Source organism: Xenopus laevis, chromosome 7L (genome assembly GCF_017654675.1).
Source record: "Xenopus laevis strain J_2021 chromosome 7L, Xenopus_laevis_v10.1, whole genome shotgun sequence".
In the NCBI taxonomy this organism is placed as follows: Eukaryota; Metazoa; Chordata; class Amphibia; order Anura; family Pipidae; genus Xenopus; species Xenopus laevis.
In genome coordinates this window covers 101,214,135-101,230,629 of record NC_054383.1, presented here as the reverse complement: position 1 = coordinate 101,230,629, position 16,495 = coordinate 101,214,135, and the positions used below count along the sequence as shown (strand labels likewise).

Sequence of the window (16,495 nt, the reverse complement as noted above, 5' to 3'; positions counted from 1 at the left end):
CCGATAGTTATTTTAGATTAGTGTTTAATGTTCTCCTGCAAGCTGTGCTAACGGAAGGCATTCGAATTGTGCTGCTGTTCTTCCCACAGCCAACAGCCCCATGGTATATAAGATAGAGACTTCTGAGTAGTCCTCCTCTTGGTCCTAATCCTGAATTTAGACTTGATGCACACCTTAAGTGTAAGTTGTTTAGGGGCTTAGTTTGAAGTGGCTTAGGAAAGTTGGGTGTTAGAAGTAACACAGAGTAAGAGTCCAACTCTGATCAAGGCTATCAATGTGTATTGTTTATTGCTTATTGTTTAGTTTCATGGACTTTTATATTCATCTATCTATTCAGGCCTCTCCTGTTCATATTCCAGTCTCTTATTCAAATCAATGCATGGTTGCTAAGGTTATTTGGACCCTAGTAAAACCCTAGCAACCAGAGCTAAAATAAACTCAAATCAAATAAATTGGTTTCTCTCCAAAGTTTTGACACAATAAAACCAGGTATAATGTTAATGAATGAGTTGCTGTAATAGCAAACCAATAAGACTCCTTGTTTAAATAAAAAAAAAAAAAAAAAGCATGCAGTCCTAGCGGCTTCTGTAAATTCTGTTCTATGATGGCAAGTGAAGTTGGGGTTGGCACAGAGCCAAAAAAAAAAAAAGCTAGAAGATGAGCCTGGCCAAAATGGACTTGAAAGAACACTGCATGACTGGATCCATTTTTGCCATGTCCTGCGAAGTTTTAAAATCCGTACACATACTAAGGGCTACTTTGGATTCCATATCCATTTAAATGCAATAATATATTATTATATATATTTTTTAATATTTTTCCCAGTAGTCACTATTTCTTTCCACATTTCATGCACATTCATATGATTAAAATGTTTGTGGTTTCTGTTAGGACCTGCCACCTGCTGTGCCTTGTTGTGCTTCGATGAGCAGAAGAGAGTTCAGAAACCTGCATTTTAGAGCAAAGGAAGAGGAGGAAGATGATGATGACTATGCTGACGGCTTGGTTAATGAAGGAAATATTTAAATAAGGTATGGGTTTTGTTACATATTTTTGTTGGGCAGCTGGCACTGCAGGCACTTCTTATTCATGTAAATGGGATAGGTGTTTCCTATAGCTGCCACTGGTGTGTTGGTTGGGATCAACCTGAAACACACCTGAAATGAGTGGAAAGTGACTGCAGGGGTCCAGAGCATTTGACGTGATCACAGTGGTGCATTGGGCCACACATTTTTATTTATAGGTCACAAACAAAGATGTGAAAAACACTGCCCCTGATACATATACAGTATTAATTTGCAGTACACATGTGTTAGGATGACACACAAAGCACGTAGTTCAAAAGGAGGGGGGTCCTTGCTGCAGGGGGCTACTTGAAAGCCTCCATACTTGCTATAAATAAATCCAAAAAAACACTCCTTAAAAAAGTCAAAATGTATTCATAGCACTTAAAAAGAACAGGTTCTTTTTATAAGTCATATGAATACATGAAGTACCTTTTTTTTTTATTGGATTTGCATATATTAATTTGAGCAGGACAGGGGAAGCAGGTGGGCTATTCTTGTTCACCTACCTTGGGGCTTGAGCTGAGATTTAATTGATGTATATACTGGACTGCAGGGCCAGACTTCCAATCTGTGAGTTCTGGCAGGCTGCTGTAAGATGCTGGAGACAGTCATTGTTTCTTGGGCAGGTGGAAAGCTGTATGAGCTTCTCTGTACTGGGAATTCCAGGGCATGTTCTGAATCCCAGTCTTGATTTGCTGGCCTGTAGCAAGAAAGGCAGCATTACTGTACTTTGTATGTACCAGATGTATTCACCAGATATGAAATCAAGCTGCCCATTAGCTGCCGACCTGCCAACTCCAGATTGAGTCGGTAGCTTATTGGCCTATGTATGAGCCATAACCGGTCTGCCCAGGACCCTTATTGTGATCTGACTGTTGGCCCAGAGGTAAGATGTTTGACTGATTTGGCTTCCCAAGTAGTAGGCCAAATTAGGTTGATCCAACACAAACACCCACTTGTTTGGCAACCTAACCAATCAAAGCAAATCATCTAATGCCTGGTTAACTTAATTGGTGTGAAAGTGCTTGTGAAATTGTGTTAAACCACACGTCAAACATATTAATGCAATTAAAATGATCATTTTCTTTTTCTGTTCTAGGATTCTGCAGAGCCAAGCTTGAATGTGTGTGTCCGGGGGAAACCAGAAGTATAAATATTATACTATAATAATATTATAGTACATTTCATTTCTTGTAGAGGCCCAAAGGGCACATGTAATTTATGTTGACAACACGCTTTGTGACCAAAATAAATATTGATTGTTCTGTACATGTTTGTTACGTTATTTTAATACTTGGCTCATAATCAAATTCTGAATGTAACCAACTTTAAAACATTCATTCAGGTTCTCTAGGATAGCAGCTGCCATATTAGCTTGGTAGTGACATCAATTCCTGCCTGAGTCTCTCCCTGCTTGCTCTGAGTTCAGATTACAGCAGGGAGGGAGGGGGAGAGGAGCAAACTGAGCATGCTCAAGCCCAAGCCCTGGAGGTTTAAAGTTGAAAACAGGAAGTCTGATACAGAAGCCCATGTAAACACGATATAAGGAAAGAAATGCAGTGGTTTCTTTTGGACAGAGGACTCAGAGCAGCATTAATTTAAGGGTTTGCTAGTGTATTTATATAGACCTGTCTGATAAAGCTTATTTAGTTTTTACCTTTCCTTCTCCTTTAACTGATAGGTCTGCTGTATTCAGAGCAGATTCAAAAGTCTGCTTGTTTCGAAGTGATAAGCCTCGGTTGTGGACTATGCTTACTGCGCTTTGCATTTCCAAGTCCAGAAACCGATGGCTTTCCCCTTTGATATTAGGGTTGCCTGCATTGGGCCAGCACTTTATATAAGATGGAAGGGCAGGGGTGGCATGTAGGCTTACACTCACCTTCCTAACTTGTGTGTCATTCAGACGTGAAAATTAAGAAGCGCGAGGAGGAGGAGCCTACTGCCTGCTCTGAGGCAGCCGGTAAGTACAGGGCTCTGCGGGCTCCTCCTGGCACAGCTTCTGGTACAGTAGTTATACGTAAAATATCACTAACAGCATATATGTAACGGGCAAAGATCTATACCATGTTGCAAAAATCCACGGGTAGATTCATTTTAGATATTTGAAAAAGAAAAACACAAAAAGGAGAATGTAATTAAAGGGGTTGTTCACCTTCTGAGAACTTTTAGTTATGATGTAGAGAGTGATATTCTGAGATAATTTGCCATTTGTTTTAATTTTTTATTATTTGTGGTTTTTGAGTTATTTAGCTTTTTATTCTACAGCTCTTCAATTTGCATTTTTAAGCAATCTGGTTGCTAGGGTTCAAAATACCCTAGCAACCATGCATTGATTTGAATAGGCTAGAATATGAATAGGAGGGGCCTGAGTAGAAGAATTAGTAATAAAAAAGTAGGCAATAACAATACATTTGTAGCCTTACAGACCATTTGCTTTTTAGAAGGGGTCAGCGACGCCCATTTGAAAGCTGCAAAGTGTCTAAAGAAAAAGGCAAATAACTATAAAAAAAATAATGAAAACCAATTAAAAAGTTAATTCGAATTGGCCGTTCTTATACATAAAAAAAGTTACCTAAAGGTGAACTACTCCTTTGATGAGCTTTTCTGGCTTCATGATGGTTTATAGAGAGGCACTTTGCAGCATTAACCTAGAAATTTGTTATTTTTTTTCCATGGTCAACTATCAGCCATATGTGCTAAATTCAAGAGCAACTGGAAAAATTTGCTCTGAATTAAAAGGAAAAAATTTTGTCAATGTGCATTTGATGAAATTAAAACCATAAATATAGTGTGCTATTTCTGTATGTATTCAAGGCCAGACTTCACTCAATTGTTGTGGGATAGGAATTCATTAAATACTCCCAAGCAGTTACTGTCTTGTGTTTCTGCTTATAAATATATAAAGCCCAGTACCTATTGTAATGTAGGTGACCCTGCATTTTGTCACCTGTGTCACCTACAGCATGCCAATGGCACCCAGCACAAAAGGACATCGGCCTTCAGCCCTGTGCCGTTATATGGTCATTGAACTCCTTGGTGACTTATAAATATCCCGTTTTACTATAGGGGAGTAGATGATTCCCTATATAACAATGTATCACCACCAAGGCACCTTCTTTTAAAAGACAGCTCAAAAGTTTCATGACCAGTATAAAACCACTCGGTCGGCTGAGGCATAATTTCGGGGACTCTTCCTGTATTTTTGGCACACGACAGCAGATCTGTCTCATACTGCAAAAATGAATGTCAGGGAATTGAAATGTTGTTTTTATTTATAATACATACAAATATTATTTCATAATAAAGCACCATTTTTTGTGTTATTTTCCTTTCAGAAACTCGCAGCTTTAATTGAGCACTTTGCACTAGATCGACTAGTGACAATGATCAAGGTAAAATTCGTAATTCGATGAACTGCTTTAAATTAGGGATGCACCGAATCCACTATTTTGAACCCCCGAATCCTTCAAGAAAGCTTTGGCAGAATACTGAACCGAATCCTAATTTACATCTACAAATTAGGAATGGACAAAAAGTCACTCGATTTCCTTCCCATTCCCTAATTTGCATATGCAAATTAAGATTCGGTTTTGGCCTGGCAGAAGGATTCGGCTGAATCCGAATCCTGCTGAAAGAGGCCGATACCTAGATTTGGTGCATCCCTAATGTTTCCATAGTAGACAGAAATTAATATTTTTTATAAATAAATATTTAAATATTTTGAATCATTTAAAAAACACAATTAATAATTGAACAGGGTCGGCCTGGGACACAGAGAAAAAACCCGACGGACCCCGGTTCTTGTGGGCCCCGTCGGCCCAGACCCGCTCTCTGGATCATCAGCAACCAAAAAAAATGCACATTAAAAACCTGCTCATGTGCATAAAAAGAAACCGTCAGACCCTGTATTTGAATACCAATCCAGCTTACACTGTTACAATAAGGTTGTAGTTATGGTAGTGTGGCAAAATACATAAAAGGAACAACCTTGTGATGTGCATTTAAATGAAAGAAGTGCATTTAAATGAAAGCATAGTATGAAAAATAAAATTTAGACTTTTGTTTGCTAAATACATAACATGAATTTATTAACATGATTAAATCTAAGGCCAAAAAGCTCTTTGCACTGATATCCAGTTGTGTCAAGATGCGCTATGCTGCCCCAGTTCAATAAAATACATTTAAACACTAAAAAATGACAGGACTGTTTTGCAATTTCAGGTACAAGACAACACTGCGTTCCCTATGCTCATATACATTATATATAATAATGGGGCAGTCTTTGTAATATATTAATTGTACCATTTCTTATACAAATAATACACAATAATATACATGTTGTAATGGTATCATTCCCTATATTGAGAATGGCTACTGAATAAACAGGCTCTCATCATGGCAACAAAACCCACTGCACTTTATTCTTCAACTTAATTGAATTTAACTGAACTCAGCAACCATGATTTAACTTGCTGTTATAACTGCCCTGCCTGGGCTGCATGCGTGATGTCACAATGCTCTGAATCTCACAGCTGTTCAAACAAACAGTTGTCATTATGATGTCATAATGGACAAAGTCAAGGTGTACAGCTGCAGCCCAGAGATTTCTCATTCTTGATCAGGAGACTGAGGTGAGTAGATCTCTGTATATTTGGGAGAAAACTTTATTAAAAATAACCGTTTTACTGGTACAGTGGGAGCTTTCAGACTACTAGTGGTATCATGAATATGGTAGAATTTTAATTAATTGACTAAAATGGAGTCTGTGGGTGATAGCCTTGCTGTATTATGGAGCATTCTCAAAAACAGGTTTCTGGGTAATGGATCCCATAGCTGTAAATGTATATATACGCACACACTCACAGACATATATACAGTATATATATATATATATATATATATATATATATATATATATATATATATCACAGTCCAGTGTGTATCCTCATTCCAAGGCAAACTCTATTGTGGCCTATATAGCCGGGGTGCATGGTTAAAATATATATAACCTTCAATTCAAGAAAACCGGCACTCCCATGTAAAAATTCTCAATCATTTATTCCGTTGTACCATTATCCAACGTCCTTGTTAGGACCTTTCTCAAGGATGATACAAAAATACATTGACCAATCTTAAATAGTCTAACACATTCAAATTCTCCAATGGGTGCTTGTTATCCAAACCTGTTAATGAAGTGATTTAACCCTTGTGACCATTCTTCATATATGTGACATAAAAATAATTTTTAACCCAGATAGTGTTATCATCATGAACACTCATCGCATATACATCATAAATACCATAAATTAGTGTATAAAAACGTGTAAAAAAAATTTACAAAACATTTTGTGATATCAAACAGTGTATAATTTTGTGTACTTGTTAAAATTCATTTTGTCCACAAGATGTCACCGGTGTGTTTGATAAGCTCGTGTTACAGTTGCTCAATTAAAATCCATATGTTACTAAAGTGTCCTAAAGGAAAAGAGAAACAAAGTTGTAGCTAAATTGTATCCATAATTTATAAAACATTTTCCTTTCACTGTAAAAGCCACAGAATAAATAGAAAGTTTGTAAAGAACTACCAAACTCTATTTATCCTTTAGATCAACTCTACAACTTACAACTTGATCTGCCCCATTTCATACCTTTTGGTGAGACGCAATTGAGTTCATAAAATCCAAAAGGCTTCCCTTTTCAAAAGCGCTTTTCCTACATCACCACCTCCTGGATGCATTTGTATCTGCTCTATCGGCAGGTATCTAAAGGAGGAGGCACTATGTTTGGCCTCCGCCCAATGCTTGGCCACCGGCTGTTGGGCTTTGTCCTGTTTCAGGTCGTCTTATTCTTATTTTTGACTCTCTCTGGGTCTAACGCTGCCCTAATACTCGCTCGATGCCTATCCTTTCCTTTAGCTGCTCACCTTCTTGCCACAGTACAATAAACCACAAGGGCATTTGATTATATATACCACTAGTGTGGAGGTGGGGGCTGTTTGGGCCTCATATATATATATATATATATATATATATATATATATATATGGATATTACATAGAACAAAGTATTGGGATTACTAAACTGTTTCTTTACTAAATGGTTTCTTTTTTTCTCTCCACAGAAGAATATTTTATCGTATCAAAACAACAAAAAAAAATCTAACATCTAACAAAAAAACAACTAACATCAAAATGTGGAAAACTATTTTCAAATGTTTTTGTTTTCGCAAGGGTAAGGACGTTGTTTTTCTACTATAACATGACATATTTCATTTAGTGAATAACTTCATGGGGGAGAAACTTGTCCTCAAACTCTGTTACTGGATTATCTCTGAACATTGTTCTGTTTGTGACAGTTGCTAATACTATAACTAGTGATGAGCGATTTGCGCCGTTTCGCTTCGCCGGAAAATTGCGAAACGGCACCGGCGTCTTTTTGACGCTGGCCTCCGTTTTTCCCGACGCGCGAACTTTTTTTTTGAACGCCGGCGAATTTTTGCGGGCGTTTTGCATTTTTCAAATTATTCACTGGCGGCGAATAGCGCAAATTCGCCTCAAATTCGTGCCTGGCAAATAAATTCGCCCATCACTACTAATAACATGATGATGAGATAGAGACAGACTGACTGCTCCTCTAATATATCTGTATTGTGCTACAGTCACTAGTGCTGTTTCCATTCATTTTTGTTATATGATTTGGCTTTAGTATAGGGATACAATACGTTATACTTGTGTTTGCACCAACTAATGTCATTTACAGGGATGGCGAATTTTTTCGCCTTGTTTCGCCACGGAAATTATGCCCATAGACTTTGCATGGTGGGAAAAAAAACAAATGAACGCCCATAGACTGTAATGGGAGTCGTGACATTTCGCCGGAGCAAATTTTTGGCGAAACTAAACGGGTCAAATTCGCCCATCCCTAGTCATTTAATACCAAATCAGTCACTACAGATTACTGACCCAATAATCAATCCTTATTACCATATTTAGATTGCTGATAACTCCCAATATCTTGTGATTTGAAATTCAGCTTCACCAAATCCAAAAACTGAAATTGTATTTAATATGTGCTTTTATTACATCAAATACATTTATGTGTTTTCTATTAACTAAGGGAAGTTGGATTTATATCATTTATATAATTATAGTTTTCCTATTTGCTCATTTCTTTTTTTGTAATAATTCTTTTTTGTCTTCTTAGAAAAGAAAAGTTAATCATCCAACCAAAGAATCTGTTGTGGTAAGTGATGAAAAAATTGGACAACATTAAAAGAAGTGACACAATTTCCTATTAGTACTATCAAAACCAGATTATTTCCTTGCCTATAGATTTATACCTTGATGAAGCTGCAACCATCAATTCTTACTGGTCCAAAAGAAAAACACTGGGTAAACTGGATTTAGCCCGTTTATTCACATTGGCAAACATTTCCCAATTATTTCTCATCTGAATAATAATGTCCATGACTTGATAAACATGGGCACCTTCCTTACTTTAATGTCATTTAATAGTGACATTCAGCTACAGAATAATCCATTACCATTTCCATAGATGGCACATTTCATAACGGGCATGGACTTTATTGTTAAAACCGTTTTCTTTGTTGATGAAACCTCATTCTCTCCTGTCAAAAGGAAAATACATTGATTTTACATTATTTATCAAAATAAATCCTATACTGACCGTTGCATTTATTTAGACATTATTATTATATCATATTTACTCATATTAGTTATATCTAATTAAAAGCATATTTTTCCAAAACAAGCCACACTCCTTTAGTCATAACTAAGCATATATGATAGGCCTTTATTGCATAAAGTAACACCACCATTTTTTTCGCTCAACTGTTTTTATATGTGGTGCTTACTATTATTAGTATCATTACCAAAGTTCATTTTTCTGATTAGATTCCTGGGTCTGCCCCCTCCCCAGCCAGTTCCAAGCCTTTTAAGTGGGCCCAGCTCCAAAAGTTTTAACCACATTTTGACATGAGAGCTGTTAGCTCATGCTCCCCATTGGAACATCACAATATTCCTAGAGGAGAACACTGATCTAACAGTCTCATATCATTGCTCTTAACCAGGATAACCTGGTGATACTCTGCAGGAAAGCAGAAAAGAAGTGGTATAAAGCCATGGGGCTGACCTCGGCATAGTTGATTGGGCAAAATGGTTAACTATCTAATGGAAACAGAAAGAATTTACCATTTAATATGAAGGTTTTTTTGAACAGCTAACTTAACTAACTGAACTCCAAATATGTGATATAAATAAGACTAGCATCTATGTTTGGATCATTAATACTTTGGGGGTTATTTACTAAACTCCGAATGCAATACCCAAAGTTTGACAGAGTTTTCAGGAGAAATTTCAGAAAAATCTTAAAAATTAAGTGAAAATCTGACTTTTTTACCGCAAAGCAAATTTTCGGGTAAATGTAAAAATAAATAAGCATAAAAAAACCTGAGCGGACTTTGATAAATAACCCCCTTATACCCTTGCCCCCCAACACATACCAGAGATGTGTGGCTCTAATCTACTTTCCTCTCTTAATCATGTACAACCTGTTGGCAATGCCACTTGTCAAGTAAGTTGTACAGAAACATAAAATTGATTGATTTTATGAAGTTGAGTGAATTTGCTTTACACAAAGAACCTGCTAGATATTGAACAACACATTATAAGAAGTTCATCAACTAACTAACTTTATTCCTTTTAGGAGTTTAAAACCAGAGGAAGAACTGGAGCCGGCCACAACCATCTGCCAGGTGGCTCCAGAAACCCCTGATATTGACATCTGTCAGGTAAGAAAAAATGATATGGTTGTAATATAAAAATATTTTAAAGGAATATTAAACCCATATTCACTCTGGGGAGCAAATTTGTTAGGCACCACCAACTTTGGCACTGGTGAGCAGGCCCGGACTAGCAATCTGTGGGTTCTGGCAAATGCCAGAGGGGCTGCTATGAGTTACCATAGCAAGTCAGTATTTAGTGGGCTGGTGGGGGCTGTTTGGGCCTCTGTGTAACTGAAATGCCAGGGCTTATTTTAATTCTCAGTCCGGATCTGCTGGTGAGCCTGTCCCACCTCCCATTCTGAATTGCCTGCAAGTGCAATTTGCTTATGGCCTCATATAGAGGGTTTTGGGTGTTGCAGTTCTTCTTTATTCAAGTGGGTTCAGTTCACATATCTACAAATTCTATCTCCTCTAAACAGGAGACAACGCAGAAATCAGGCAATGACACCTGCCAGCCTGAACTCGAAAACCAGCAAGAGAGTGCTGAAGTAAGCGAGGAAAACCAGCAAGAGAGTGCTGAAGTTAACCAGGAAAACCAGCAAGAGAGTGCTGAAATAAACGAGGAAAAACCAGCAAGAGAGTGCTGAAATAAATGAGGAAAACCAGCAAGAGAGTGCTGAAGTAAACCAGGAAAACCAGCAAGAGAGTGCTGAAGTAAACCAGGAAAACCAGCCAGAGAGTGCTGAAGTAAACCAGGAAAACCAGCAAGAGAGTGCTGAAATAAATGAGGAAAACCAGCAAGAGAGTGCTGAAGTAAACCAGGAAAACCAGCAAGAGAGTGCTGAAGTAAACCAGGAAAACCAGCAAGAGAGTGCTGAAGTAAACAAGGAAAACCAGCAAGAGAGTGCTGAAGTAAACAAGGAAAACCAGCAAGAGAGTGCTGAAATAAACCAGGAAAACCAGCAAGAGAGGACTGAAGTAAACAAGGAAAACCAGCAAGAGAACGCTGAAACAAACGAGGAAGTCATCGATGAGGTATGAGCAGAAAGATCTAATTAAACCTTTATATTAATTTATTAATGATATCTCCCGAAAACACATATGGACTTGTGCCTTGTGAATCGGATAAAAGCAATATTTTCACACCAAGACTTGTAGGATAAAAATCCCACATTCAAAATAAAAACACAGGCATGTATTACACAATGCATTAACATTATCTCACCCCTACGGGGTAGGGTCCTCCATCCTTTTTGTCTCCTTGTCACTGAGCATTTCATTTGTATTGTAATTATATTTTATATTTATGTGAATTGTATTTCTAATACTGCACTTACTGTCACTTATTATTGCAGTGACCACTTGTTTGTTACTACTAATTTATTGTTTTGCTGTACAGTGCTTTGCCCTCAAGGAGTGGTATACAAATAAAAATATACATACATACATACATCTCATATATAAGGTTTGTTTCAGAATATGTATTTATTCATTAAGCTGAATTGATACAATTATGTTTTTTAAAAAAGGACACAGCCAAACATAACAATCATTCACCCTGCACCACAACTCTGCTTTCTTTACTTATTTATGGACATGAAGTTTGGGTGTTGCAGTTCTTTTTTAAAATCAAGGGTTCAGATCAGTCATCTAAAAATACATTTTCTTTGTCCTAAATAGGAGATAGCAAAGGAATCAGGCACCAACACCTGCCAGCCTGAAATCTCCAAAATCTCTGAGGAGCAAGTGGGCGACAACAACCAGGTAAGTCTTAAAGCCTTTAAAAGGGTTTGAGCAGAATTATTTAATTAAATCTTTCATTAGTCTATATTTAAATGGTCTGCTCTTCTGTTTAATGAAGCTGCTGCTCAGAGACTGTGTAGCTGCTTGTAATTTGAATTTAGACATGTCTAAATGGCTTCTCAAAACCAATCACCAGTTAACTGAGAAGTCTTCTATTTTTAAAAGAAAAACAAAGCTCTTCTCAAAGCTAAGTATAGTTCAGCACGAACCCTGATTAATGAAATGATCTCGAATAAATTCGAGACCAGAAAAATGTGCAGTTTTCTTTTTTTCAAAATTTTTCTCAAGTTTTTACTGAAAGCTACCCTTGAAAACTCAATTTTTTTGGGAAAACACAACTCGATCTTTAATAATGTACCCCCATAATGTCCGTTGAAGCACCTGCACTCCAGGGTTCAGTTTGTCTAACAAAAAAAGTTCTCTCTTTGAACCAAGATGTACCAGTAAATATAAACCATAGTATACTTTATATGTGTGAGCCTAGCTATGTTACTGAACATATTGACAACCCCTCTCCAGTAAATATACCTTTCTTTTCCTTCAAATTATAATTTTAGCAGCTCCCCAAAAATAGTTGATCTAAAAAAATGTTTTTTGTCTTCCCCAGGCATATCAAACATCTACTTGCAACTAAATACCCGGTAAGCAGCTGTAGAACTGTATTTTGGGAACACTAAGTGACGCAAAAGCTCTACTTTAATGGTTTGACTTAAATATTCCAGTCCTCAGCCTTCTCCCCTAATACACTAGTTCCCAGTTCCCCCTACACCCCCTGTGCTTCTTTCATGTTTGGAAAGGTTATTTGTCAACTGCCTTAAATTCAGTTTTGTATTTATCATGTTTTTTTATACAATGCTATTTTTTTAGAAGCCACGGAGTTATGTACAAGTCCTGGAGCCCATCGGAGAGGACAGCTACGGTGTCATTTATAATGTAAGATATTTCAGTTAGTAGGTTAATTTTTGTCATATTTTGGTGATTCTGTAAATACAGCCAATTAGTTGTACCCTCTAGATTTTGTCCCTTCTTTGTTTTCTTGTGCTCTGAAGCTTGCCAATAAACCTTCCCATATCCACACAATATTATGCGTTTGCTTTTCCATAATGTTCCAAACAGTAAATGATCACAGAGATTCTTTTGCTTCTTTTGTTGTAGGGATGGCACCGTAAAGAACAAAAGGAGGTGGCAGTTACCATCATGAAAGATGAAGAGGTAATGTGTCTTGATATGATTAACTATAATTAAGGACTAATAAGCTTTTTTGTAACACCTACATTATATTTGTAGTAGTAGGGTAAGTTGCTAAGCTAATAACTATGTAACTGTAAAATAAGTGAATACCATTTGAGAAATGTATGGGATTAAAGAAATAAAAGAACTGAGAGAGTTAATCATATTATGCAATTCTCGTGTAGGGATATTACAATGTTGACGTTTTTTTAGAACTACAAGTTAGGTCGGGGTATTTAAAATAGTCATTTTATTGTATTGACTTTACTTTTTTTTTTTTAAACTAGAAGCAGAAAGAAGTCCTCAATGAACTAAAGGTTCTAGAAACCATTTCTGGCCATGGAAACATTATTGGCTATTACGGGGCATATTTCCAACCTGCCTCTGTAAAAATGCCAGAATATGAGGGACTGTGGATTTCAATGGGAGCGTTACAGTGGAACATCGATAAAACAGCTCTTTAACAGCAACATATCCCACTCCTTGAAAGAGGGCTGGATTGCTTACACCTGCAAGGAGGTATTAAAGGTATGTCTCAAGTGAAACTCCTTGGTACTGTTCTGGATAAATCTAATTCATTTAAACGGCAAGAAAAATATTTATATTTTCACTTTTCCTTTATTCAGGGCCTGTGCCACCTTGATAAGCACAAGGTGATTCATCAATGACTTAAAGGCCAAACAAACATCATGATAACATCTGATGCAGAGTGAAGATCAGTAAGTGATACCAAAAACCTGAACAACGGATATTTATTTCTATCCGTCATGGTGGGGTTGCATTTAAAAATGAAAATTAAAATTCCTGCTTTTGTTATAACAATTTCAGGTGATGTCAGCTATGCCACCATTGGTGCAAAGCAGTAATAGTACTGCAGGTGCTCTTCATACATGTCACCAGAAGTACTGGGCCAACACTGACTATAAGGTCATAGAATACACCTCTAAGGTATTGTGAATGTCTTTTCTCTCGTTTATATATAATGTATGTAACTTGTACAAGGTGCACTGTGTGGACTTTTTCACCTCACTTCACATACCCCTCTCATAAAAGTGAATACAAAGCTGTAATATGGTTTTCTGTGATATGAGAGGGGGAATCTGAAAGTGAAGGAGAGAACTGCAGGGCACAGGAATGTTAGAAAACCAACTCCACTTGGATCTTTATGGGATTTTCCAACTCTGTGTGACACACTCAGCCTGGGGTGTTTGGGGTCATTTTTTAAAGATCGCATCACTTCAATACTTGGAATTTTACATCCTCTGATTTTACATTTCACATGTGGTCCCACCAATATATAATGCATAATGAATTTTCCTAATTTTCCAACACATAATATGGGGGTTCTACTATATTTTCTTACAAAATAGAATTATTGTGAGGTTGCAGATGCATTGATAACAAAAGAATCTGAATGATCTGTAATTGTTTTTTTTTCATGTGCCCTATGTATATTCTTTTCTAATAGTTGCCCTTTTCTTCCATATTTCAATATGTAGGCTGATGTATGGTCACTGGGAATCTCCGCCCTTGAAAATGGCAGAAGGGATACTACCGTAAGTAAACCCCAGTGTGTGTGCTATAGTGCATAAAGAACTGTTTGTAAAAAAGTTAGAGGACATTTAGGTGTCACGCTTTAACATGGGATATTATTAAATATTGAAAACTATGGGGCTGGTTAGTAAGGGGCTGATTTACTAAAATTTGAATTTGCCAGTTCCAATACCGTTATTTTGTCAGTATGCTGGCAATCAAGAAACAAATATACAATTAAGTTATTTAGATTTTTTCAAGATTTGTTGTTTTTTCAAGAAATGTTATGATTGTCAATCATATTCTCATCTTGTATTTTCTTCCAACCTAGCATTCAGCAGATTTCCCAGCCATGCACGCATCAAAAGAATAATGCATGGTCCTGCTCCAGTATTGCTATGGGACTCATGGTGAGTGATTTCCACTGAAACAGGAAGAGAGGGTGAGGTGGAGAGGGTGGGGAATGAAAAGGAAATGAGGACAGGGTAGGGATATTGATAATGTGGTAAAGGGGTGTACAAATGAGAGAGTCAAGGAAACATTTGGGGAAATAGGCAAGGGAGAAGTTATGGCAAGGGGGGGGCATTGGGAATTGGGGTGAAGTAACGATGGGGAAGAGATAAATGGGAAAGAAGTGAGGGTGAAGATAAAGTGTTCTATGTGTAGCTCTTGAATGCTCAGGTGCAGGAGCTCATGCTTAGCTTAAGATCTTGGGGTTATATCTGGCAGCCAATACAAGCCAGGCCAAGATGTTGGCAAACCCAGAGACATCATATTATGGTAGAGGTAAATGTACTCTAATAATTTAGGGTTAGTAAGTAAGCAAAATAGACCCCCCTAATCAAGCAGAGCAGTTGAACCATTAGAAGGGAAGGGTCTCACTGTCTATTACCTTCTTGAACAGCTTTTGTCTTGTTATGCTTTGTCTGTGTTGTTTATTAGGCACAGAGTAACATGATCAAGATCACAATGTTTAACAAAAGGACTTTCCATAAAATAGAAGCTTATGGGGTATATAGGGCATATGGGAATTTAGCTCTGGGACTTTAGTTATTATAACAACATGAACAATTATAATTTGCATCTGTTTCTTTTTTCCAGGAGTGACAACTTCCATGATTTTTATAAAGAAATGCCTCCAGAAAAATCCAGATTTGGAGGCCATCTGCAGAGCAGCTACTGTCACACCCTTCGTTCGTACATCTGGAATGAAAGGGGTGTGAAAAGTAATATCAAGTGGCACCTGCAGAGAGGTAAGGGAACTGTTAATTCTCATTATAGTTCACTTGATGTATAGACCATATCCATCTACTGCTCTTATTCATACAATATTCTCTGGCTTCATAATTTACTATAATTCTGTAACTAAAGCGCCATAATAAAGGGTGAGATTGTATAGGGCAGAGTCACTGAACTAGACCAATCTATGAGAAAGATAAACATGATGAAATGGGAGAAAATGTTATTATTAGTTGTAGTAGTTATAGTTGACCTTTAAATTAGCAGCAAAGGGAATGAGATATAAATAATAGTAAATAAATATTTGAAAAAATAAACAAATTTCAGAATTATACACACACCATCTCCATGGCTAACACTGAGCAATCTCTCCTTAGAAATTGAAGCACTGAAGTAAGAAAACATCATGGCAGCCATCGGGGGAGGGACGGGGGCACATGTGCAGGGGCCCTATGTCATCTTTGGGGCCCCGCAGAAAATTGGTCCGATGGCAGCTAGAAGATTGACAACAGCGATTCACAAGATTGACATCATTATGATATTTTAAATAATAAACATCTTAAAAATACATTGGCCCCTGGTGTATTTTTTAATAGGGAGACATTGCTAATAACCTCCAAGCCCACTCATATCCATCTTCCTTTTAATATTAGTTCTAATGACCTGGACAAAATCCCATAAATATGTGCTTTGTTTTATCCATCCTGGTCCTGCTGGTAATTCCTGTGTTCTATTAATGGGTTCCATCAATATCTTTTCTTGCAGCAAGTGAGATCTCTAGTGCCATTTTTAACATGGTGCAGTGTGCCAGGGTAAATGTCTGCAATATTGTATTCCCTCTAGCGCTCCAGAAGAGCTGTCATTTCAATATAGATCTTAAT

General features: G+C 37.2%; 1 protein-coding gene and 1 pseudogene across 4 annotated transcripts in view; both read left to right on the top strand.

Annotated features, from left to right (window-relative positions):
- LOC121395584 (UPF0688 protein C1orf174 homolog) overlaps positions 1–16,495 on the top strand; it is a 66,187-nt gene that overhangs the window by 5,364 nt on the left and 44,328 nt on the right. For 2 of the 4 annotated variants that reach the window (XM_041569394.1, XM_041569397.1), the window contains exons 3-4: positions 892–1,031; positions 2,167–2,336. In XM_041569394.1, the coding sequence (XP_041425328.1) occupies positions 892–1,026 (135 nt within the window). In that variant the 3' untranslated portion in view covers positions 1,027–1,031; positions 2,167–2,336. Of the gene's footprint in view, positions 1–891; positions 1,032–2,166; positions 2,337–16,495 lie in introns of those variants that run through there. The other 2 variants (XM_041569396.1, XM_041569395.1) reach the window with 1 other exon arrangement.
- LOC121395486 lies at positions 1,897–15,703 on the top strand (annotated as a pseudogene).